This window comes from Chenopodium quinoa, unplaced genomic scaffold (genome assembly GCF_001683475.1).
Source record: "Chenopodium quinoa cultivar QQ74 unplaced genomic scaffold, ASM168347v1, whole genome shotgun sequence".
NCBI classification, from domain to species: Eukaryota; Viridiplantae; Streptophyta; class Magnoliopsida; order Caryophyllales; family Amaranthaceae; genus Chenopodium; species Chenopodium quinoa.
Window position 1 is genome coordinate 6891568 of NW_018744704.1, and position 26255 is coordinate 6917822.

The 26255-nt window shown below is 36.0% G+C and overlaps 2 protein-coding genes across 2 annotated transcripts; one reads left to right on the forward strand and one right to left on the reverse strand.

Annotated features, from left to right (window-relative positions):
- Positions 1–8545: 8545 nt before the first annotated feature.
- Positions 8546–11981, forward strand: LOC110702981 (protein MOTHER of FT and TFL1). Its single transcript, XM_021880740.1, has 4 exons — positions 8546–8804; positions 11195–11256; positions 11394–11434; positions 11625–11981. The coding sequence occupies exons 1-4, from the start codon at positions 8610–8612 to the stop codon at positions 11846–11848; spliced, it is 522 nt and encodes a 173-aa protein (XP_021736432.1). The 5' UTR covers positions 8546–8609; the 3' UTR covers positions 11849–11981.
- A 4896-nt stretch (positions 11982–16877) lies between these two features.
- LOC110702980 (exonuclease 1-like) lies at positions 16878–26245 on the reverse strand. Its single transcript, XM_021880738.1, has 13 exons — positions 25290–26245; positions 25101–25137; positions 24815–24989; positions 24626–24704; positions 22593–22637; positions 22303–22452; positions 22066–22180; positions 21731–21831; positions 18963–19060; positions 18733–18825; positions 17878–18074; positions 17640–17750; positions 16878–17544 (listed from the first exon to the last, which is right to left on the reverse strand). The coding sequence occupies exons 1-13, from the start codon at positions 25365–25367 to the stop codon at positions 17132–17134; spliced, it is 1692 nt and encodes a 563-aa protein (XP_021736430.1). The 5' UTR covers positions 25368–26245; the 3' UTR covers positions 16878–17131.
- Positions 26246–26255: the final 10 nt, after the last annotated feature.

The window sequence follows — 26255 nt, forward strand, 5'->3', positions numbered from 1 at the left end:
AACAAAAGTGAACAAATAATCAACTTTGCTGCCTATAATAGAACATGTATGATATATTTGCTGACTATGATATATTTGATTTTTGCCATCTCTCACCATCTTCCTTACACCATACCATCACCACCACCACCACCACCACCACCACCAAACTCTCTCTCCTCCCTCTGCCCCTGCACCCTACCACCACCACCAACATCACCACAACCTGTCTCACTCTCACTCCCCTGCCACCGCCGCTGTCCCCTGCGCCCTACCATCACTAGCTTATTTTCCTCATTTGCTCATTTTTATATTTGCTCATTTTTTTTAAAAAAATATTTGCTCATTTTAATTATGTTTGCTCATTATATTTTTTCTATATTATTTCAAATATATAGGAAATGAGCAAATAATTGAATGCTCATTTATCAAATGAGCAAATAACTCAGTGCTCATTTGTGAAATGAGAAAATAAGTATTTAGGAAGCACAACCCCAACAAAACAAACTATCCTAGCAACAACAACAAGATGAAACAATGATACTCAAATTTAAAATAAAAACACAACAATATGGTCAAGAAGTCATAACTTAAAGAAAGTGTACATGTACAATTTCACCGTAGACCAAATCATCAAAAACTTACCATAGAGTACCAAGTCACAAGATTTCTAACAAGTATTTTATCAAACACCTTGTATGCACTATCAGGATATTCATAAGTATCATAAAAATGCACCAATAACCCATTTTAAACCAAGTTTTAATTGCAACACAATTACAGAATCCATAACAAAAATTAATCAACTAAAAAATTAACAAAAATTTTACAAATTAAGAATATTCAATAGAAAATTTCACGAAAATTAGCTTTAATTAACGTAAAAGTAACATATAGTAGGAAATTTATAATGAAAATCCTAAACTGAGAGCACTCAACTCAAAAAATCTAGCATTCAAATTCAAACTCAAATAACCAAAATAAGAGCATTCAAATTCGAAATTTTCCAGAACACCAAAATTTGATAATTAGAACATCAAATTCGAAAATTTTGATGAAAATACTAAATTGAGATAATTCAATTCGAAAATGGCATGATATTCGAAAATTACTTACCAAAATTATGTGTAAGTGAACAAGAGGAGAGAGAAATGATCGATCCTTGAAGCTTCAGACCATTGATGTTTCTCCTTCAACTTTGGAGAGAGAGAAATAAACTGGGTAATATTTTCTGGAGAGAGAAAGAGGTTAAGTGTGATGTTGGGTTTGGGTGGGTTTTGTTATATTGCAATTTACATTAATCTCAGCGGATGGATTTAATACAATCTAATGGCTGAGATTTGTTATCATATAAAGGATTGGTTCTCACATAGAGGGTGGTTCTCACCGGATCCCAACCCTATATATATATATATATATATATATATATATATATATATATATATATATATATATATATATATATATATATATATATATATATATATATATATATATTCAATTGTCTATTACATTGTTTAGATGCTGCTATTCTTTTTTAAAAATGGTGTTTGTGTCAAATTATATATTTCTAGAACTATAGTAGAGTCTATATGTCAATGAGATTTCTTGTTTAAAATTGCTGAAGAAGCGTGGGAATTCTTAGAGAAATTATCTGATTAGATGGTGCAATGGGAAACGATAGTAGAGTCTATATGTCAATGAGATTTCTTGTCTAAAATTGCTGAAGAAGCGTGGGAATTCTTAGAGAAATTATCTAATTAGATGGTGCAATGGGAAACGAATAACTCATAGTCAACTTGAGTCTTGGTTGGCGTACTTATATAGTCAACTAAAAGGTATGTCTATCCAAGAACCCCAAGCTCCAGGTTACGTTTCTCTTTTGCACTATTTGGCATGCCTTAGATCGTATCTCAACTGTCTGTCCATATGTTGCTCTGCAATTCAATTTTAATAATGTAGGAAATGAGCAAGTTAATTTGGACTTTCAAAGACCAAGAAATGATCCCTTTAGTCAAACTTACAATCCTGAATGGTGTACCTAGGCTACTACTGTAAGTCAACTAGTAACACAAAATATATAGAGAAAGGAACACTCCCAAGCCAACTTGAAATTAATCCAAAAAGTGCTAATTCATTAGTTCAAACTGATAATGTTAAAAAAGTAAATCTTATGATTTCTTTTAGGTCAAGACATCACATAGATACTTATGTAGGAGATAGATCTGACGGTGCTTCTGATTTTGATCCATCTTTGTCTACTTTTATTCCTCTTTCACAGTCAAATTCTCCTAGCATAATTAGTTAAAATAAGAATGATGCAGTGACGACTAAATTTGCCATCTTAGACAAGTTAAAAGAGCCTAAGGAAAAAGATACTAATAGAAAAGAAATTAATACAATAATATTATCAATTAAAATGGATTTGTAAACATCATTTTCTGTTTGCAGGCAGGGGAGGGGGTAGGTGCAGGGAGGGGTGTAGTGTTCCACAAATTTATTGGAGCAGGGGGTTCCTCGAATAATAATAATTTAAGATTTCAAGAGAAGAAGGTTCATCAGGATGAAGTAAGTACATTCAAGTCTTATGTTTGCAATATAATTCGCTTTTTATATTTTCTGTTTTTTTTTTTTTCTTTTTAATATCATAGTGATAAAACTGATAATGAAGGGAGGAATTGCAGTGTAGGGAGGGGAAGGTCAGGGAGGGGGGCAAATATAGGGAGGCCAGGGGGTAGGTGCAGGGGAAGGGGGCAAGACGCAGGGAGGGGGCAGTACAGGGAGAAGAAAAATCACAAGTAAATTTTTGAAAGCAAACTGCTCTCTACAGAAATCACCCTATTTATGAAAATCTTAAGATTTTGATTATCATTGCAGGCATTACATGGGAGAAGAGCTTGATACCTTGAACCTGAAGGAACTTCAAAATTCAGTGCATGAGCTTGACAGCGTTCTTAAACACATCAGGTCAAAGAAGGTAATTTTCTGCAGCATTAGCTTATCTTCTGAGTTAACCAAGTTATTACCTCTTTCGCTCTTTGTATCAATCGGATCAATGATTCAATGGTATATGTCGGTTGAATTGCTCAAGCTGAATAAGAGGGCGGAAGGAGGGGAGGGTGGCTGCTGATGAAATGATCAATTCATAGTCAAATTTCATACATTATGTTAGACCTAGGTCTAGTATCTTTTTTTTAAATACACATTGTGTAGAAATTTTAATACTTGGTTTTTATACTTTGTTCATTTTAAGAGACATTTGTTCTAAATAATAGGCCGTATACTCGTATTTGACTTTAATGGCTAAAACATACTAATTTTAACCGTAGATTTGGTAGAACTTATTTACTAGTCCATAATAAGGCTAACTAAATTGACTGAGCATTTGTTTTGTTTCATTAAATACACTTATGATAAGAGTTATCATATTGCTCCTACCTTCATAGTGCACTACAGGGATATAAATTAGAGATGTTTATTAGTTACAAGTTAGAACTTTGTGTTTGAATATTAGCTATCACGTTTACATATTTTGAGGTTGTGTTAGATCGTTTTACTGAGTTCTTTCCTTTTTTTTTTTTTTTTTTTTTTTGAAATGCAACCACTCTATTACATCCTTTGTTGCTGACAAGTATGGTGCGATTTTGATGTGTTACATGGCTCAAATTTGTGGCCTAATTGCAGCTGTAAATATTAATCTGTTGTGTGGCTGTTTTAGTGAGTGTATGTGTGGCTGTAGTTGCTTCTGGCTGTTTTTGCACTTTGCTGCTGCTGCTGCTGCTGTTGTTGTTGCTGTACAATGCTGTTGCTGCACAATGCTGCTGTTGCTGCACGGCGCTGTGGTTCTGCTCCTGCTGATGTCTACTCCTGATGCTCATGTTGCTATGCTCCTGCTATTGTGGTTATGCTCCCATTGTAATTTTTTTTTTCTTTATTTTTTATTAAAGTGTAAAACATTATAGTAATTTATTAATGAAAATATCTAAGTTTTTATATGTACAAGTCTTTGTGTATTAATTTATTGAAAAAAATGCAAAATTTATTTTTATTTTTTGGCGTAAAGGCACCGGTTCAGAGGCAATCCGGCCCCCTTTACTTCACTTCAGGCACCGATTTTGCCTCTGAACTGTTGCCTTTATTGAAAAAGAGCATCGATTTTGAACTGGTGCCTAATAACTTTTTTCTACTGGTGTTATTAGCCACGGTAATATGTATGACAATAGAGTTTTAGCCACGGTATTATTTGTGGCAAACAAACTTATTAGCCACAATAATATTTATGGCAATGTTTATTAGCCATGGTAGAATTTGTGGCAAACAATTTGTTAGCCACGTTAATATTTGTGGCAATTGAATTTGTTTGCCACGTGTATACCCGTGGCATACAAAAATTAAATTTGCCACGACATCCATTTTCCTGTGGCAAATCCTAGCCACGACCTCTTATGCCACGGGAGTAAATTTCAAAATTCCCATGGCTAAATTACATAGCCACGGGAATTTCAAACTTGTGCCGCGACTTTACTCGTAGCACAAAGGTCAATTTGTTGTAGTGTTTAGTGCTTCAAGGTCGGCGAGAGACTTACGCCAACAAATCAAATGATTAGTAAGATAACTGAGCAAAGATCAAGTCTTACGCTAACAATCAAGTTGAAGCACATTTGGCCATCTACCTCTTGGCCTCTCAACACTAAGGCCGCATGCGGCCAAGTAAGTTTCATCAGCTAGCTTAGCAATTCATAGTTGGGAATGTAGCTGTGGGGAACTATCTCTTTCTCTCCAGTTCCTTCCATTAGCCGAATGGCCACTTTGAAGAGACCTAGCTCCAAGATCTGCTCTCGGCCCTTCCTTAGGACAGGCGGCAGCTCAACCTTGTGACCCAGCAGAGAGGGGTTCCGGTTCCAGCAATTGTATTTTTGTTCTTCATTTTGTCGGGAGAGGAGATGATATAGAACTTGCCCTCCAGTCTTTCCACTTGGACTCCTTCACGACAGCCATCATATAGCCCTTGTGGCTTAAAAGGGTGTACCAACCGGACCCGCTTGCTTTGGGGGTCTAGCTTAGGTAATGCATCTTGGCGAAAGCCTCGAAGCTTGGTTCTACTTTCAACATTTTGCAGGAGGCAACGTACCCCATGATATTCACCCAAGAGTTGGGGGCAAGTTGCCAGACACCCAGCTGGTATCTGTCCAAAATCCTCTCCACAGCCGGATGGAGAGGGAATATTAAACCAGCTTGAATGGCTGTCTCATAGTAGCCAAAACACTCGTCCTGATTGCTAGACTCTTCCGGCCAGACAACAGTGTCTTCCGGATCAGGGACCCTAATAACGTATCCATGTCCCATGACATGGTCCGATTTAAAATTTTTTTCAACTTATCAAGCATGACCTTCCGCCTGCTTGCTGGGACATGATGATAGTAGGCGGAAAATTGCTCTCGGCGGGAGGCGGAGACAAAGGCCCATCCCTCACCCCTCTCTACAGGGAGGGACTCTCTCGCCGTCTCCAGCCGTGAGAACTCTTCTTCAAAGCTCTCACAGATCCTATCAGAAGAAGACAACCCCGATTCACCGTTAGAATTGTTGGACCTAATGTCTGAATGGGACGCCTGATCAACAGAGGTAGGAGCATTGCTCTCTGACTCCTCCCCATACTCATTTAAAATTGAGTCACCAGGAGTACTAGGGGCACCTGGCAGCTGGTCAGACAATTCACTTACAGGCGCCCTAAAGGAGTCGTCTGGATTTTGCTACCTATTCGTTCTTTTCGTTCTGGCCATAGTGTCCTGCACAGACATAGAGACGGTCAGATTCGGGGAAGTTTCCAAAGGGGAGTCCAAGAAGGGGTAGCCGGCACTCCTAGTTCTAGACTCAGCTATCCCCGGTGACCGGCTGATCGCTATCCTAGGCCGTGCCGTGCGTGTTTCTGAAACCATTTTCAAATTAAAGAAATAAAGCTGAAATTAAAGAAAAAGAGAGAGAGAAAAACAGGTGGTTACCTTTAGAACGAGGGTACTAAGGATGCTTGGAAGTCTTGGTCGGCTGTGGTACAGGCGGTCAAGGTGCAAGCGGCAGAAGTTTTTCTCAGAATAGTCAAAATTCTGTCTCAAACTATTTCGTAAACGTGCGAAAATGGGGGGGGGGGGTAAATGACTATTTATAGAGGGTTAAAAATTTGGGGTCCAAAACCCTAAATTCACTCCAGAAGGTGAACAGTAAAAAAACTTGTCACCAGTGCATGCGTGACACTTGTCACAGGCGCCACGTGGCACGCCAGGTCACCATTGTGAGGGAAAAGTGATTTGGGTATTTTTACCCAGCCATGTGCTCCAGTCAGAGCGTGACACATGTCACTCTAGGAAGAGTCCAAAGTGGACCTACCAGAGCATGACATGTGACAGGCGGATACCCCAAAGGAAATGGCGGCCTTCAAGGCCCATTTCCCAAGAGAGCCGCAAAACGGCGCAGCCCACCAAACCTAGGTCAGAGTGACCTAGGTAAAGGCACAATTTCCAATGACCATATAAATAGGGAGATTTACACCATTTTGGGGACACGTTCATTTATTACATCGCAATTAATTCCCTTACAACAAAGAAAACACTGATATCAGGATATGAGAAGATATTTTACTTTCTGCTTTTTTACTCCAAACACTTTCTAACTTGATCGTCGGAGGCGGAACTCTGACCATCTGGAGCTTCTTTTGTTTTGCAGGTACAACCGGCAAAGGGAATCTAGTCTTGGTGACGTAACTCTCCCGTAGGATAAAAAAAAACCCTGAAATATTTATCATTGAATTTTTGCTTAGCAATGGTGAAAAAAGACAAGTTTCAACAAAACAAGACTCATATTTTGTATCAAATAATAAAGTATGAATAAGAAGAAATAATTTTTAAACATTTTAAAGAATAAAAACTTACTACGGAGTACATTATTACTAGAGTATTGGTTATGTTAGTAATTAGTTTTTTGTTGATTTATTTTATGCATTACTGATTTTGGACTATGTTCATGCATCATTATATATTTACTTATTTTTTTAATAGTTTATGCATCATTACTTCATTATTTTTTTTAGGAATATATCATCGGAACAACTATAGAAGAAAAGAAAGTGTTTAACTGCCCGAAACAGATCGATCTAAATGAGAACCGAACCGATTAAAATCAAATTTTTTGAAACCGAAAACCGACCCAAATCATACTTTAGTAAACCTGAAACCGTACCGATCCGAATAATGTTAAACCATATAAGAACCGATCGAGCCCGTTAACGAATCAAACCATTTCTAAACTGAACTGCAATAGAACCGACGTGAAACAGAACTGAACCGAAAAAGAACCAAACCATTGTTAACCCGTACCGTTTCTAACCCGAAACCGTTTGAATCGGGTTAAAAACCGTTTACACCAAACCGTTTACAAACCACAACCCGTTTGCACCGAACCATTAACTATCCGAACCGTTTACAAGCTAAAACGAATTAAAACCGCACAAAATTGAACCAAATTGATAATAATTTGAATCGAACCGAAATTGACCAGTAGGTCACTTAAATCCAAACCGAATCGAAACCGAACTATAAAACTGTTTTGACAGTGCTACTTCTACATGATCATTCAATTTCTTATTAAAATTTAAAACCGAATGTTACACTATTATGCCATTCAAATGACAGACTATACATCAAAGATGAGCACAAAAACCACTAAAATGAAAAAACCACCCATACAAACTATTCTAAAAACTACCAGAAAGTGAAGGGGAAAATCAAAAAGTTCTCCCATTGTTTTTTTAATAAGTGTTTCATTAGCACTTTTACACTTTTCGCTTGGCTTACTTTGGCTAATGTTTGTAATTTATATATAAGAAAACTTATAGTCTTGTAGGTATTTGTTGGAATCGTCTTAATAAATAAACTAGTTTGTGATCCGGACATTGGGATGTTATTGTTGCCCCGTGATGTTACTTTGAGTAATTTTTTTTAATAAATTGTTTGAACTTTTAATATTGTAATATAATATTGAATAGCGAAGAGAATATATAGAATTATCTGAGTTTGTTTTGTTTTAGTTTGAATGCTAATTTTTATTCTACATTTAAATATATTTATATGGATGAATAGAATATAAATTATTGCTAGATAAGATGACACTTGTATCGTATTTATTCCATGAGGTTATGAGTTCAAACCACTTTATATGTGTTTTTTATCGTTTCTACTCACAAATTGTTGAACATAACTTGGAACGGAGATAATATAAAAAAAAATTGGAGACAGGGAGTAACACATTGTAAATAAGGTGATCAATGTTGAAAAAAGAGAGACAAGCAGTCGATAAAACCCACGGGCTATTAAAAAACACCTGTCAAATACAAAAAACAATTAAAAAGACAGCGGTATAGTGCATTGTTTTGCCCTCACACGTGGTACACATTGCTCATCCCACTGTCTCTAAGTTTCTCCCTCTATGCTCCTGATGCATGCATACTAGTGTGTTTTTTTCCTGACCTCCTGTCCTATATAATCTAACACAACTCCGAGTTATTTTCTTCACAACTCCCATTATATCACTTGCGCTCGTGCGCGCACATATACATTCACATTAGTCACATAGACGTATATATGGCTGCATCAGTGGATCCGTTGGTTGTTGGTAGAGTGATAGGAGATGTGGTGGACATGTTTGTGCCGAGTGTAAGCATGTCTGTTTACTTTGGAGCTAAGCATGTTACCAATGGCTGCACTATCAAGCCTTCTATTGCTGTTGATCCTCCTCGCCTTCTCATCGGAGGCCATTCTGATGTCCTTTACACCTTGGTTAGTTTGTCCATTAATTCCACTCTATATATGTATATCTATTTTTTCTTTTTCATCTTTGTATTAATTCTGAATAGTTGCACCATTTTAATATCTCCGTTTCCAAATAGTTGCACCATTATACCTTTCATACTGTTCACTTGTCTTACTTTAAACTATATATAGCTATATGTTATCATGTAAAATCGAATGTATTTGTGCTAATACACGAGCTATAGTTTAAAGGGAAAAAATAAAGCTATGATATCTTTTTTTCTTCTTGTTAAAAGGCGAGGCATGGAAATTTTTTTATTGAAAATTAAGGATTTTAGGGATGTGATTAAAATTATTTTAAAAAATGACATTCTCGTTTATACGTAGATGTTTGGCTTGCCTTCATGTAAATTTCTAATATATCAAAATTTGTTAATTTGAATTAATACTTCATAGATATTAATGGTAAAAATAGTGCAATTACTTGTCCTATTTATTAGGCAATTATCCCTGTAATTGGTCTTTTATATATTTATTTATTTATTAATGTAACACTTTCTATTTAAAAGAAAATGGTCTACACAATCTTATTATATCTTTCCTCATATGGTCCTCACTCTTATCCAAGGCACAGTTTTTGTTAATATATTTTTTCTCTCACATCCCTTACTTTTACATAAACTATTACTCACTTTCAATAAAATTCACTTATACAATATTTTAATAAATTCAACACAACCACATAAAATTCTGTGTGGGTCAATATGTCTCGAATTAGTTGTCATATTGAATCAACACTTGTAAAGGAAGTAATTTAAAATCAGGATACATGCATATGTTATGTCTCGAATTAGCTGTCATATTAGACTAACACTTGTATTTATGCATGTTATGGGCCGGATATTACGCGATTAAAAACACGCGATCAATGAATGGAATTAATCGATTTATTTCCATTTTAATCCCTCATATACTTCATTTGTCTCATAATAATTGACATAATCAAACTTAACATGCATGTTAATGCACTAGTTTGACCTTAGATATATGATTGAATATTAGTAAAAAAAATAACAAAATTGATATTATTAAACTTTATTATATATACCTATTAAACAATGTATTTCATGATAAAATTCGTTTTGTATACGTTACCAAAAAACGAAATTCGTTTTGTATACGTTACCAAAAAACGTTGGTCAAAGGTACTATTTGAATAGTGAAAAAAGTAAAACATGTCAATTATTTCGGAACAAAAGGAGTATATTTTTAAATGTAAGTTACAAATATTAAAAATTGAAATTACAAAACCTTATATTAATACCTATATAACAACATATTTCATTGCAAAACTTGTTGTTAATACATTACTAAAAAACTGTGGTCAAAGTTAATATATGAAGGTATAAGCTAACGAACCCTAGGGCATCAAATATATATGATGACTAAAAATAGAAATAGTAACTTACAAAAATACCAATTACACCGATCGATGTGTGATTTTGGCATGCATTTCAAAATTATTACCTTTTAGGAAGTGTATTAGATTGTTGTCTAACGCCCTCGTTAGATAAATCCATATATGAACAATGAAAAACAGTCGAACGTGTCAATTATTCAAGGTGACGGGAGTACGGCAAGTAGCATTCTCTTCACGTTTGAAATATTTTATCTACAAATTATTTCTACACACTAATTAACCATAAATTATGAAGCAAAAATCTGTTTGAGCACTAATCCATATAATACACTAAAATAATTAATACATTAATAAATGTTACACTTTGATCAAACATGTATGCCGAGACACGATTTTGACCATTAATTTATCTAATTATATATTAGTAAAAATATATGTTATTGTACTATACAAAATTTCATTTTCCATATAATTTTTATAACTATATGGAAATTTTGTATTTTTCCATCTCAAAAACACAACATTTTTAATTTAAGCACTCGTTTTTTGTTTATTTTATTTAACCACTTACCAAAAAAAAAAAAAAAAACATAAAGATTTCACCACCTCTTAAGCGAAAATTTTCGTGTCGATAACTTGTTCTATTAAAGTTTTGGGGTTCATTTTTGCCCTTTAGATTCCAATTTGAGGTCAAATTAAAAGCATAATCCGTATGTATTGTTTTGCGTGCTAAAAAATATCTCAGTTAGTGGGACACGCACAAAAAGAGGCATATTCGATAAATTATTTGTCACTTTTGACTTTAAATCGAATTTTAAAGCACCAAAATAACCCCAAAACCTTAATGTAGTAAGTTTTGGCACAAAATCGATAAATTTTTTTTTTTATTATTTTTTTTTAATGGAACATAATGGTTCATGTAATTGTCTGAACATTCTTGCATTGTGCATAAAATAGTCCATGGAAATGCTCAAAATGTATACATTTTGACATGCAGGTGATGACAGATCCTGATGCTCCTAGCCCCAGCGAGCCCTCCATGCGAGAGTTGGTACATTGGTAACTATTCCATCCTTTTGTAATTAGTCATTTATCACTAATAACACGTTATATCGTAGTAATTTTCTTGTAATTGTCTCTTGTAATTGCATTTTTAGTAATTTAAGAGTTTAATTTACACTAAATTAAATTTTCAGGATTGTCACTGATATACCTGGTTGTGCTAGTACATCTTGTGGTAATTCTTACACCCTTTATTTTATATTGTTATTTTTTGGTCCGAATGAAGCATAAGGACATCTACAAACGGGAAGGGAGTTTATATGTAATTGTGACTCATCGTACAAAGACCTTATATCTACTTAAAATGTTAGTAAATAGTAAATATATATACCAAGTAGTAAAATGGACTTGTTTTGAGGATGCAGGAAAGGAAGTGGTTGCGTATACTGGGCCAAGGCCACCCGTGGGAATACACAGATTCATACTGGTGTTGTTTGAGCAAAAGCAACCATTGGGTATGGCCGTGGAGCCACCGATTAGTCGTGCTAATTTTAATACACGCCTCTTTGCTGGTAGACATGGGCTTGGCCTCCCGGTCGCCACTGTCTACTTCAATGCCCAGAAAGAGCCTGCTAATAAGAAACGATGAACCTGTAATAGAAATGACGAGCAACCCTAGTAAATTGGTTTAAGTCATCATTGTTGTAAAACCTTGTCATTTTAAGTTATGGTATGGTATATGTATGGTTTTTATGCATGTACATTTTAAAAAATATTTGACTTCTTTCTCACGCCTTTTACTAGTTCTTATATTCAATCTATCTGTTTTTATACATATTCTTCATGTTTGGCATATTGGATAGTATTTAAAAAAAAGTTAGTAAATTGTTATATGCAAATATTGTAATATGAGAGGGAAACAACCAAATAATGTAGATTACCTCCCCATAATTCAACGTCATAGTCATTTATACTTTAATCTTTTTTTTTTTTTTTTTTTTTTTTTGGATAAGTAAGATTTTATACCAAAAAGAGGAGGGCAAGCCCTCAAAACTCCAAAACTACACAGTCCGAAGACCAAACAACATTTATACTTTAATCTAACCTAAGCATATGCACGCTCTATCTCTCTCTAACCTAAGCTCACTTACTATTTCTGAAAGTTCGATTCACTTACTATTCATGTAGTCAAAATAAAATAACTTTGACCACATTTTATGATTTATACAATCAAAAATAAATTAACAAGTTTGATTTTATTAGATTCCCCTAATGCTAAATTTTTCAAATATCAACTTTTTAAACATTTTACTTATACATAGCCAAAATTATTAGTAGTCAAAGATGTTTATTGGAGACCGTGCAAATGTAAAGTAAATGACGAAGGGAGTATGAGGGATTGAGGGTTTTTTTGTAAAACAAAAAAGTACAGATGAGGGTGTGGTAGATTATTGGAAAATCAAGTGATGTGGAAGAAATTAAAAATTGAATTGAAAAAGATTGAATATAGGAAGAACTTTTTGATATGCCTAATACAAGCGGTCTGTTTGGATGTAACCATTTTATTTCAAATAATGGATTCAGACCAAATCACTTTGAAGTTAATTATTAATACCTACACCAAGTGTATGAACTCATACCTACCACTCCCCCCCCCCCCCCCTTCTTTCCTAAATAACTACTAGTCTATTATCAACATGAAAAAAAAAAAAAAAATTCAGTTTTCAACCTTTTATTTCTCCTCATATGAATGCAACTTTTCTTTTTTCCTTTTTTTTAAAAAAAAAAAAAACCGTATTACTACTACTTTTTCTCTCTCCTCAAAATTTTACTCACTTTTCTACTCCATTTTCTTTGCCTCATTCGCCCAAAATAATCCCACTATTGCCTCATCCGTCCAAAATAATCCATCTTACCTATTTAACAAGAATCCAGATGAATCTTGTGTTTACAAGAAGGTGAGTGGGAGTGACATCGCATTCCTCGTCTTATATGTCGATGACATATTACACATTGGAAACATCATTCCAATGTTAGAGTCCGTAAAGGCCTGGCTTGGAAGGTGTTTTTCAATGAAGGACTTGGAAGAGGCACAGTACATATTGGGCATCAACATCTATCAGGATAGATCTAAAAGGATGATTGGATTGAGCCAAAGTACTTATATTGATAAGGTACTGGCACGATTCAACATGGAAGGGGCCAAGAGAGGGCACCTACCCATGTCACATGGTATAACTCTCAACAAGAAGTAGTGTCCACAGACACCTGATGAGCGAAAGATGATGAATCAGATCCCATATGCTTCGCTTATTGGATAGATCATGTATGCCAGGATATGTACTAGGCCGGATGTGTCGTATGCCTTGAGTGCTACGAGCCGATACCAATCAGACCTAAGAGAGGCGCATTAGATTGCGGCAAATAATATCCTAAATTACCTGAAAAGGAATAAGGATGAATTCCTGGTCTATGGTGGAAATAATGATTTGGTTGTTGAAGGTTTTACCGACGCAAGCTTCCAGATTGACAGAGATGACTCCAAGTCGCAGTTAGGGTACATGTTCTGTCTAAATAGAATGGCGTTTAGTTGGAAGAGTGCTAAGCAAAGCACTACTGCAGATTCTACAACTGAAGCCGAATACTTGGCATCTATGGAGGCAGTTTGGATTCGTAAGTTCATTAGTGAACTTGATGTTGTACCCTCCATCAAGGGTCCGATAGACCTCTATTGTGATAACAATGGAGCTATTGCTCAGGCTAGGAAGCCAAGGGAACATCAGAAAGTCAAACATGTCAAGAGACGATTTCACATGATAAGGGAATGGAAGTCCGAGGGTGAAATCAGAATTTGTAAGACTGAAACGGACGACAATGTAGCCGATCCACTCTCTAAACCTTTACCTCAAGTGAAGCACAACAAGCACGTTGAGGCAATGGGAATCAGGCATGTTGGAGATTGGCTTTGATTTCCCTGTTCATGTGTTTTAATAAAATTTGAGGTTTTTAAATGTAAAACACTATGTTGAACCATTCGGTTTTGAAGTAATTTAATTTTTTGCAAAATTATCATCACTCCATTTCTATTTAATTGTGGTTTAGAATTAAATAATAAGTCCATTCGATATATAAGAATATTCAAAACAGGGTATCGAGACAATGTCTTGGATAAAGAAACACCTGTTAAGTGAACATTGAAAATTTCAAATCGAAAATTATCCCTAATCAATTAAGGTCATTTAAATGATGGACGATTAATGACCACTAGAGATTAGTGTGTAGTATGATTTATAGCACCTTTTCTTGTGCTACAAGGACATGATTGTCATAAATCATTTGCGCAGGTATTGGTTTGGAACTATACCGGATCGACCTATGAGAATACTTTAAGAGCTTTAAAATCATCATAAGTATATTTCTCATTATAGCTATTTGGACCTTTTTCCTCGACCATGAGTATTGTAATTCTCTTGTTTGAGTACTAGTCCGTTTTGATGTTGTCAAACGTCTGCTGTAAATGGGGATTATAACGACAACACTCGGGCGGCTAGGTCCTCTTAGTAAAGGAAGCTAACAATACAAGACTGGGAATGTCCCCTATTAATAATAGGGAACATGTCTTTGTTGTTTACAAGGCCTCTCGAAGAGCGAGACTGTGAAAATGCATGGTCGTGCTCAGATGAATTTTCATCAGCTTATTGACAGTCAAACGTGGAAATCGAGAAACACTTGTAGACGTAATAAGGATAACGAAGAATCTTACCTTATAGTTCATGAAGAGACATTAAGCGACATAGGAAATGGGCTATACACTAACAGCGCACTTGTCCAAAAGGACAAGTGGGAGATTGAAAGGAATGGTGTCCTTTGAACAAGTGTATTATTCCGATAGAGGGTTCGGAATTATTAGAAAGCTAATTATTCAGTGAGGTCAAGTGATCGGAACGCCTAGGTGGAGGCCACTTCCGATCAGTAATATTAATGTATAATAAATATTACAACTTAATCTTGACTGAACCCTTCGGGTCACACCCCAATCGAGTAACCGATTCGAGGCGACGAATCAATCCGAAGGATTAGATGAGTCATTAGAGTATTACGAATAAAGACGTCGGATATCGAGCTTTGAGTGTCGAAACCGAGCGTCGTAAGTCCAGTCGAATTTAGAATTCAGTCGAGTCGTATTTAGAATTCGACGAGACGAGAAATCAAGCAAACGACAAGTTCAAGCTAAGCCGTAGCCTTGCATTGTCCTAGGCATGCGAGTGCTAGGCTAGCATAGGGCACCAACCGCATCGCATGGCTATGCCGCAACCCAAGCATGCATGTGCGTGCTAGGCTTGCTGGACGAGCATGCTTGCGGGGTTGGTGCGCCTAGTCGCACACACGCTAGCACCAGCACGCATGGCTGGGCTAGTCAAGGCCTTGGCGAAGGCGTCAAGCAGCTGGCGCATAAGGGCGAGCATCACCCCTCGCAAGCATCACCCCTCGCAAGCATTGCACCAGGTGCTAGCGTAGCACGCTGGGCATCGCTAGCGAGGGATGCACCCAGCAGCAGTCCACTAGCAAGCGCGGCATACGTGCTAGGCTGCTCGCACTCGTTGCCGAGCTAGCAGCGCCCAGCATAAGCAACGCAGCAGCAGCAGTAGCTCGCATGTGTGCGTGGCCTGCTTGCTTTGCGTATGCATATGCGGGCTGGCTGGCAAGCCCAGCCATGGTGCTAGGCGCCAGCTAGGCAGCCTTGGCAGCCAACGCTGCTAGCCAGCTCATGCGTGCGCCAGCACATGCTCAAGAGGGGACCGGTTTTGGTGGATTGCTTGGGGAGCAAGGGGAGTTTGGTCCCCCCTTGTGGTCCTCACCTAACCACCCTGCTCACCTCTTAACACTTGGCGTTTGTTGATTCACTTGCATTTTCAATTTGATTTTTGAGTTAAAATAAATTGAATAAAGTGCATTTTTACCAACTCTCCCACATTGATGGGAGATTGGGATTCAAGGCTCCTTTCCCTATAAATATCCATCATTTGGGATTGGGAAGGGACACTTGAGTTGTGAATTTTAAAGGATCTCCAAGAAGAGAGAACCTTAATTCTAATACTCTAAGTTTTCTTGGTCTAGCCCCGACTAACCTTCGGGGTAGGGACCGTTCGGGTTGGGTCTCGAGGGTGAGAGCCGTTGGAGGCTTACGCATTTGTGGAGCTAACGCTTTCAAGTACGAGCTCTTAGAAAGAGCGAAGCACGCGTCATGGGTAAGATCGTATTTTCTTCGTTCTCTCTCCTTGTTAATTAATTATGTGATTGTTAATTAATTAATATGCATGTTTAGTTACATTAATTTGTGTGCGGATTTTGGGAGGGTTTCATTCCGCGTAGTGGCGGACACTACGAAACCCAACACATTCCCCGTGCCGTGTCGGCCGCTACCATGTCGTGCCCGTGCCGCCCGCAGGCCGGCCCGGCCCATGCCTAGCTCTAGGTGCATGTAGTGCTATCTACATATGGGTGTAGGCAAAAATTTGTACTTTAATGTACACAAAGACTATCTAAGATTTCATTATATCATCCTATTAAATTTTCTTTTTGCTCTGCAGTAACATTTCAAAATGATAAGAAACAAATCCTAGAACTAAGAAATTAATGTTGAAGAAGGCATAAACTATAAAACTAACACCAATCTATTGAGAAAAATACTATTTACAAATACATGATGATTCTCTCTCTAATCTTATACAAAGTCATCCATACAAGTAAAATCTTGCTTGTATGTGCTACGAACTAAACTTAATACAACTAAGACGTACAATGCTGGAAAATTAAGCATACTCAAAAGGTACCTTGGTACATGCTTTACATTGCACAATATCAAAATTTGGTGTTAATAGCTTTATATTAGACATTCAACCAAGTACAGAAAACAGTGATTGGCTCTTAATTAAATGCGAGCAAAGAAATTCAGTATACTACTTTTTTTATTTCCTGAAGCTTTGCAGTTGCTTATCTTACCTTTTTTCAGAACTTTAAACTGTTCTTTGTTGTCATCTAACGTCTGAGTTGTAGAGTTTACACTTTCCTGGGAATCAAGAGTTTGCCTTCTCAACTCGGACTGATCATCCTCAGTCACTGATGATTTTGTTGTAGGGGTAGTTTCTGTGTTCTCTGAATGAAGTTTCCTTTTTCGGAAAGGATTATTGTCTGGTGTCTTTACCAGAAACTCCTCAGAAACACTAGAGATTTCTTCATCATTGTGAGCCTCTGATGCAAGGACTAATTTCGAAAGAGCTGCAGCTTCATCTGAGAAATTTCTTTCCTTCAAGACTTGTCTAGGTACCGTCATAGTACTTGTGCCTATAAATACAATTGCATTATTATCTTGTCAATTTGTGTAACATACATTTGCACTTTCAAAAGGAAAACAGGATATTCTTTGATGAACAACTTACTCGAAATGCTTCTCTCTTTTATACTTAGGTATGAATATACAGTAAAACAGCTCTGTTCTTGTTTCTCTTTGTCCCTATGAACTTCGAATGCTGGATAAGGTTTCGCTGCTCCTGTGTGCAGTAATTATTGCAGCTACATGTTATTTTCGAAATCATATCTTAAAATAATAATTATAGGGTCTTTTCTTCACCGGTTTTTTAAGGCAGGGGTGGTAAAAATAGAGGGCAATAAACTTACGATGCTTATTTCCTTTATTGGTTTGTTGAGATGAAGCAGAACGAGTCTCTACAGCATCTGCTGGATCAGACACCTCATACTGTTCAATTTCAGCCAATCCAGAATTTTTCTGACTCAGTGAACACTCGTAAGCTTCCATTGTAGAGGGGTCTAAATTACCTTCAGCAATAGCAGTTGCAATTGATGGGGGAATGATTCTGATAGGTTTCACCAGTGGTTAAAGAAAAAGCGAGTGCGCAACACTTATACACAGACACAAGTAAACAACCTTAGGAATGGGGGAAAATTTTTAAATTTATTATACATATATTTTTTCATATAAAGCATCACAAATAATGTTGTTGGTAGGGAAAATTTTGGCTTTTGTCTCGGCTATATAAATGGAATTTTCATTTAATGTTAACTTTTTATGTCTTTTCATTTAAGGTTTCTCAATAAGCTAGGTTTTGTAAGTGAGTTCACAGCACAGCTTTCATGCAACCGCTTGCAAAAACATCATTTCAGATACAGAAGCTTAGACACTACTCCTAAGAGCAGTGGTAAATTCACACTCGGTATTTGAATAATATGTCCAATGTCGATGGACATTTTGGGGTTATTTCTAATAATTTTGGATCTAGAGGCATTTTGAGGTTTTCCCGACTTAGTTGTAAGAAGGCAGTTTTGGAATGAAAATAGGATCAAATGGTTCTATCCTGGAGTAGACAAAAGTTTTCCTTACTGTAGTAGTTAATATTAAAATGTGGATTTTTCAGTCTCATGTTCAAATAACCTTCTCCATATATAAGAGGTATATGATTATTGGCATATGCATCTCCAATGAGCCTAGTTAAAGGGAAGCAATGAGAAGGATACGGTCCCAAGAAATCAATTTCTCCTCCGAGTGACTCCAAAAGTGTTTCTGGGAGTTCTTTCATGTGCTCAACGTTCTTCTTTTCTCTATTATATCTATAGATAATGAAGGAAAAACAACATCAGCAGTAAGCAAGAATAGAAGAGGTAAATCTACCACTACCTAGTTTGATATATATATTTATAGGAAATTGCCAACTGGTGAGGCAGCCCTTTGAGTATCATTTTCTTACATCGTAGCATGTTGGAACACCGCCACTGCTTCCTTGAAAGATCTTGCATAATCATCAGGCACTTGCTTACCCTTGTCAGTCTTTAAAACTGATAGCACCTGCAAGAGTAGACGAGCAGGTGGAAAATAGAGTGTTTTAGTGGCTAGTTGAGATAGCTCAAATGTTATGACATTTAATGATGCACCCTTGTCTGCAACAGAAAATCTATCATACAAGAAGTCAATGGCAGAGTTCAGGTTATAAAACCAGAAGCAAGCAAGCAGGTGAAGGAGGATGCCATGCTAGCCATTTTATTCTGATATGTAGACTGTTTAAACTTAAAAGACTAACACAGAGCGGGTCTAGCACTCTAGCCTGCAAACCATGGGTTTAGGTATACGATTAAATTAAAGATAATTAAGGTTAACATGGATCTATAAGGACATAGTCTTTGATAAATTCACAATAGTTCAACATGACAAATTGGACATTGAATTTATTTTATTTTATTTTTATTTTAATTTTTTTTTTTTCCAGATTTTAGCCAACAAATTGATGTATGTGTTTTATACCATGTTTTACCCCGGTTTTATAATATATATTTGCATGGTTTTGGGCTCTATGGAGCCATTTCTTGCTAACAATCTCTTCTCTAGTGTGTTCGATCTATTTTAGTGAGTTTCACAGGAATACGGAGTTTTTTGGATGAATCAGACGTGTTTTGGATGGTTATAGAAGAGGTTAGTGAGTGAAAATGAAGATTTCCCCCATGCCCTGTTGGGCATAGCTTGCCCGGGCAGACAGGGCAAAGAAGGACAAGCTAGTTACGAAGTACTGCTGCAGTTTCTACATGCCCGATCGGGCATAGCTTGCCCGGTGAGACCGGGCATTGAAGAGCAAGAATTCAACAAACTCGCCTTTTAGAGCTGCTTCGCGCGCCCAATCGCGCGTAGCTTGCCCGGTCAGACCGGGCAGAGGAAGAAAAGAAGAACAACGAAGAAGAAACGTCGCCGTACTCTGGCCGCCCGATCGGGCAGACCTTGCCAGGTTGGACCGGGCACTGTTTTGCAGAAGTCGTTTTATTTAATTTCGAAATTCTATCTTTTTAGGGGTATAAATACCCTTTGTAATCACAATTAGAAGACTGATTATTATATCCTCTAGTATTAGTTTTACCGAAAAACCCTAGTTACTCTGTCTAGCATTTAATTTCTACTCTTAGTTTTGATTTATTGTTCATCAACAATTCAAGTTCTTTCAATTGAAGCAATTGGTATTCATCTATCTCATTTCTCTTTTATTTCTTATTGCTTATTGATTATGTCTTGTCCATTGAATCTCAATTTTGATTTCGTTAATATGTGTGAGTAAATTCTTAATCCGGGATCTTGCAAAGCCCGAAGATGATTAAAACATGAATTGAATCTTTAAATTCTCCAATAATAATCCCAATTGACATGCTTAATTGATTGTATTTATGCCAATGCTAGATTAGGAATAATTAGTATTGTTATCATCCCTTTGTTCTTATTGCAACGGAAGTTGGGTATTAACGGGATTTGGGTATTTCAATTAAGGGTTTGAAGATTATCACGGAAGTAGGTGATTGGATGATTAGGAAGCTAAGTATTGTGTTTAATGTCCCTTATTGCTTGATTCCATGGAAATAGGCTTGATAGTTGATTTGGGAAGCCATTGATAACTCGGAAGAGACCTTTGGTATTATTTAGGGGATGCTTTTCCTCTTGTCAATTGATTGTTATTGGGGGTAGATTCATTAGTGCTTTGATTATATTCGTGGTAATGCTTGATCTTGGATGCTTTAATTCATTGATTATCTCATTCTTGGTTAATTGTGTTATTTAGTATATTAGTTATTAGTGTTCTTCATTCTTGATTCGGTTACTTGCTTAGTGATTTCTTGAGTCTATTTAATTAGGTAGACCTTAGTCTCTTGGGATTCGACCCTTACTTGCCCGACTACATAGTTAGGAGGAATAGTTAGGTTATTTTTGTTAGGTACACGACACGCCTATCACAAATCAGAGCTATTAGAAGAAGCTTCAAGCTAAAGAAAAGGGAAATATTCTTACAAGTTTACAGCAACATTTGAGTTCCATTCACACTAAAGAAATAATTGATGGGAAATCAGCATTCTTGTTAGAGAAAATGCAATTATTGTATGTTCAAAATTCTTTTGTAATTGTTTGAGACTACTAGCTCAGCTATCTGTACATTAAGTACTTGAAAGATGTAAGACTATAGAAAGCTAATGTAATACTGAGAAGAGGGCATAGACACTTATAGAAAATATTTCAAGAATTTTATATGCTCTTTAAAAGCTGGTTGTATTCAACAGTGAGGAAGGTCTAAATTTCTGAAGGGTGAAGCTCCAAAGATCCATTTTATATCTAGACAGCTTAGGTAATTTTATTTGACTTCCTTTAGCCTCGTATTTACAGAAATTCAATTGCGTTAATTTTAATCCAATTTACTTCTTTTCTCTTCTTTCAATCAAATTTCCTGAGTATTATTTCCATTCTGCAAGAAAAACATTCTGAGAGAAATAAACATGAAATCTAGAGTTATCTTAAGGGCTTATAATCCTATAATGCAAGAGCTAAGGAGATTCAAACAATTAGGGATCAAGAATTGTGTCGTTTAGTCTTATTTGAAACCTTGGATGAAGTGGAAAGAAGACGAACAAATCCTAATATGATTCTATGTCTGATCTCCTAGAGAATAAACACTCATAATTCTGATATTCTTGGCTGACAAAAGATACTTACACGATCTATGTTGCGGTACTTTGAGACCAGCGCATGAGCTTTAACAATTCCAATACCAGGAATAGATGGAAGAAAATCACAGCCTGCCAAGACGCACATATCTGTGGGCAAAAACACCATAAGTCACAATTTGAGTTCAAACATCTAGGAGAAAAAAAATTAAAAAAATGCCAGATAAATTAAAGAGGTTTCCTTGTTATCCCTCTACAAATACATAATACAGATGCTAATGCAAGTTATAGGGAAGAGATCCAGCTTGAGTACTTCAGCATTTAAAACTGAAAATTTTCAAAAGTAATAAAAAAATAAAGCTTTAAAATTGTTTGAAAATATACCTATGAATAAATTGGTGTTGAAGTTTCGGAATGATGGTTTAATTTCTGTCGAGTTAAAAACCTTATCTATAATGATCTCCTCACCATTGCCAAATCGATCCATTTTAAAAATGATCTGTTCACCAGCATATATAATTATGTGAAAACAATGAATGAACCAAAGATATGGAATTGGAAAGTTGCCAGTAAGCGGTATAACTCCCATCTTCAGGGACAGAAAGTTGACGAAGTTCTTACAGATGGGCAGCCATATGCCAACAGATCACTGTCTTCACTAATTATAGCCACGATACCACCATGTTCTTCTCCAAGGCTAGACAAGTATGCCAATTGTGCATCAGCTTCATATGGAGCAACAATAAACTCAACATTTTCTGTTTTCAAAGTCTGAACATAAGTTACACAAGTGAGCCAATAATCTTATTAGAAGCAGGTTAGAAGCATCCAAAGAACAACTCAAAAATGTAAAAGCTCACATATTTAAAGTGTCAATGAATAGCAAAACATTAATTGGGTGAATGGCATACCTGTATCAATAGGTGTGCCATAGATGGAGTGATGCTGATTGCTCTCTACAGAAAAGAACCAAACTAGTCAATGTTGGAGTTTATGCATTGCTTTAGGCAGACACATATAAAGAGATGGATGGGACTTCAATCAATAATCAATATTATGGAGTACAAAGTGAATTTTATCTGTTAATTAATCTTGCAAAGACTTAGTTAAGAGTTATACCTACAATTATAACAAAAAAACAAAATTTAATAATTGTTTATACTATCACATGTTCTGATAATAACATACTGCAAAAATAACTACAAGATTAATGTTCAAAGTACTGCAAGATATTATAATATTAGCATACTACAAAGTAAACAATATGAGATATAAATCCCCTAAACCATTTAAGCAACCGATCTGTGCCGGAACGGGTCCATTTTAACATTCCATTATGGAGTAAAAAGAGGATATTGGTTATTTAGGTTGATTTACATGATATTTTCAATGGTACAACCTGCAGACCAGCTCATAAGAACTGTAGGACAGGTTGCATTAGTTCCGCTACACAGTGCACTTGCAATGGAGAATTTTACTTCCTACTTTTGAAATTTATCTTAGAAGATCAACACTAATTTTAGTGTCTAAAGAAGCCTGTTGAGGCTCTTGTATGTCTAAGAAGGAACAGAAAATAACCAGTAGCTATAACTTTTGTCCAGAGAGTAATAGTGCTCCATACTACTTTCATATGATTTGGTTCAAGTGTGTACAGTGTACATGATAGCTGATCTAGAGCTCTCTTTTGTTAGCGATGTCAAAAACTATTTCTAATTGAGAAACACACAAAATATTCCTCATTTTTGTGAAATTGAAGAAGGTGAGATTCGTGAGAACCACTGAAATAGTGCATAAAACTAAACCTAGCAACAAACATGTCAGTCATTTGAGAGTCAACTTGCACATTTTCTCTATTTTTTAGGACTTCCTTTTTGAGGTTATTCAGGAATAAACACTTCACATCAAATTTAACAATAATTTCCAGTCCTGCTGACTCATTTGATGTCATAGAAATTGGCAGAACTTGTAACAATAGTATAAATTAAGCTATCTTAGGGTCAACAAATTAGTTTCATATGTGGGCATGAGAACTAAATATATTTACACTTTGATAATAGTTGGAAGAGCAAAAAAAAAAAAAAAAAAAAAAAAAAGCCAAATAACCCTTATGTCAGGATAACATTGAAGAACAGAAAAAAAGTTACAACCTTTTCAATCTCAACATCTTCTTATTGCTCCATATTATTTTTGTTTCTTCCACATCCAAAATATACCCTATTCTGAATCCTCCACGGTAGTTGTTGCAACACCACTTAGACTCGTAACACTTTTCTATTAGTCCTCAAGACTAAAAGCTATCACAAACTTACTGCATCGAGCACAGGGACCTGACTGTCCAAGTTATGGCCCTTTATAAGAGCTATTTACTGGCTTTAGAATTCATAATGAACCCTAATGACATAAAGAGTACAGCAAGTACAAAACTAAGTAATGTTTATCTCAAACATTTCCATATTCCACATTGTAAATTTTGAAGCGATAGCCTAATTTACACAACTGGACATAGTGGAACAAAGAACTTTTCAAACGTTGCAGGGTCAGACTTTTTTCTATAATCCTGTGCTCCGAAACTTGCAAAGTCGGTCAACATCAAAAATAAAGATTCCAAGATGTACAAGCTTGGTTAGTATAGCTCAGATATATCTCGGCGTGGTTATATCCAAATTATATAAAACATTCCTCACAATTTCCAAACTTGATATGTTAACTCTCCATGTATGCTGCAAGCAGCCCATTTCTTTTTCAACTACTGTAGCTAAAAATTAAGCAAAGATACCAGCAGAAGAATAAAATTAGCCATCGAACTACTAAACATGAGAGAAACTAGGTTGATTAACATAATTTAATATGTAACAAAACAATTCAAAACAGGAATAATCACGAATACATCCAATTAACAAAGGTAATGATTCATCGAAATCATACAAAGAGACATTAATCTAACCTGAAAGAGCTCAATGGCACCACCAACATTCCCCTCTTTAAGTTTTTCCATTGCCATTTCCTTGTTAACTTTTCTTCTCCTGAATCAATAATTAGTATGACAGACCAATTAGTCTCTACTACAACCATAGACTAAGCACATATAACAAGAAATCGACTTCACATTGAAACAAACGGTACTAAAACATGCCTGTATCGCTCGTTCTCAGTCCCGGCTTTACAAGGAATGTTCCCACCATCAAAAACCACAACTGGGGTAATCTTATGGTGCTTTAGTAACTTAATTCTGTGCATGAAATAATTAATGTATTGCAGTTTCTTTTCTCCCTCTGAATTTAAACTCAGCTCCATGCTACATGAGTATGCTATTAAAAAAAAAAAAAAAATCATTTGTACTTCTAAGAATCAAACCCATTTTGAACTCCAAAAAAAAAATATAAAAAAAAAAAAGAAAAAAAAAGCGCAATAGTTGGTACCTCCTCTGTGAAGCCAAGCATAAGCATCAATACCAACCTGCAAAAAATTAAAATTAAAAATAAAATAAAATATATTTCGTCCAATAAATTGAATAGCACAAATTCTTATATGTGACGAGTCACACTATTAATTGATGGTGTGACGAATGTAAATGAGGTTAAGGGAAGAAGAAAAGAAAGGGAGATTACTCGTTTGCCGGCGTATTTTCGAACGTGGATGGGTTCGGTGTATGGTTTAAGAAATCTGAGTAGATCTTTGATGCCCATTATTGAGGGTGTTGTAGTGGTGGAGAGGCGGAGGAGACAATGGCGGGAAGAAATGTGGGTAAAAATGTGGATTCTACTGAATGACTGAGTAGACAGTCAGTCTGTGACGGTATGTTTTGTGTGGCTCAAATGAGAAGATAACAACTGGGTTTCTGGGTTATTTGGTTTGGTATTGTGTGACCCGGAGCTTAACCTGAATTTACCGGGAATCAAATTCGAATTGGGGAAACAATTAAATTAAACCGCGCTCTTTTGTTTCTTCTCATGGGACTTGTGTGCTGTGTAGTTTTCCGTGTTTTGTTTGTGTAGGTAGAGCTTTTTATTTTTTAATTTTTTTTTAATGGTAAGTAAGGAAAAGGAAATACGAGGACGGATCTAGGAATTTAATATGAAGCGAGCCGGATCTCTAAACCATATTCATTTTTAGGGTTTTTCTTTTGGGTGGGTTTTCCTAGCCTTCATTGCTAGGTTTTTCCAAAAAATTTTGAAGGTTTTCCTTCCCTCTTCTCCCTTTTCTCTCCATCTCTACCATCTCTATTCCTCTTTGTCTCAGTTGTAAATCTTTGTAGGGGCTTCCACTGGTGTTCTTACCGGTGGTAAGCCCCAAAAATATTTTAATTGCTTTCAATAAATAGATCTCATCGTTGAGATGATGATTTTTCTCTTAATTTTATTTTCTTTTGATATTTCTATGCAAGAATTGAAGATCCAAGGTTTCATAATATTGTATTGTTTTAGATGAAGTTTTTTATTAAGGCGATTGTTAATCAAATCTATGATGTATTTAGTTTTAAGGTGTGTACTTGTGTTGAAATTCTTGATTTCTTAGGGATTATATGTAAGTGATGTTTGACTATATTTTATTAATGAAATCCCTTTTCTTGTGGA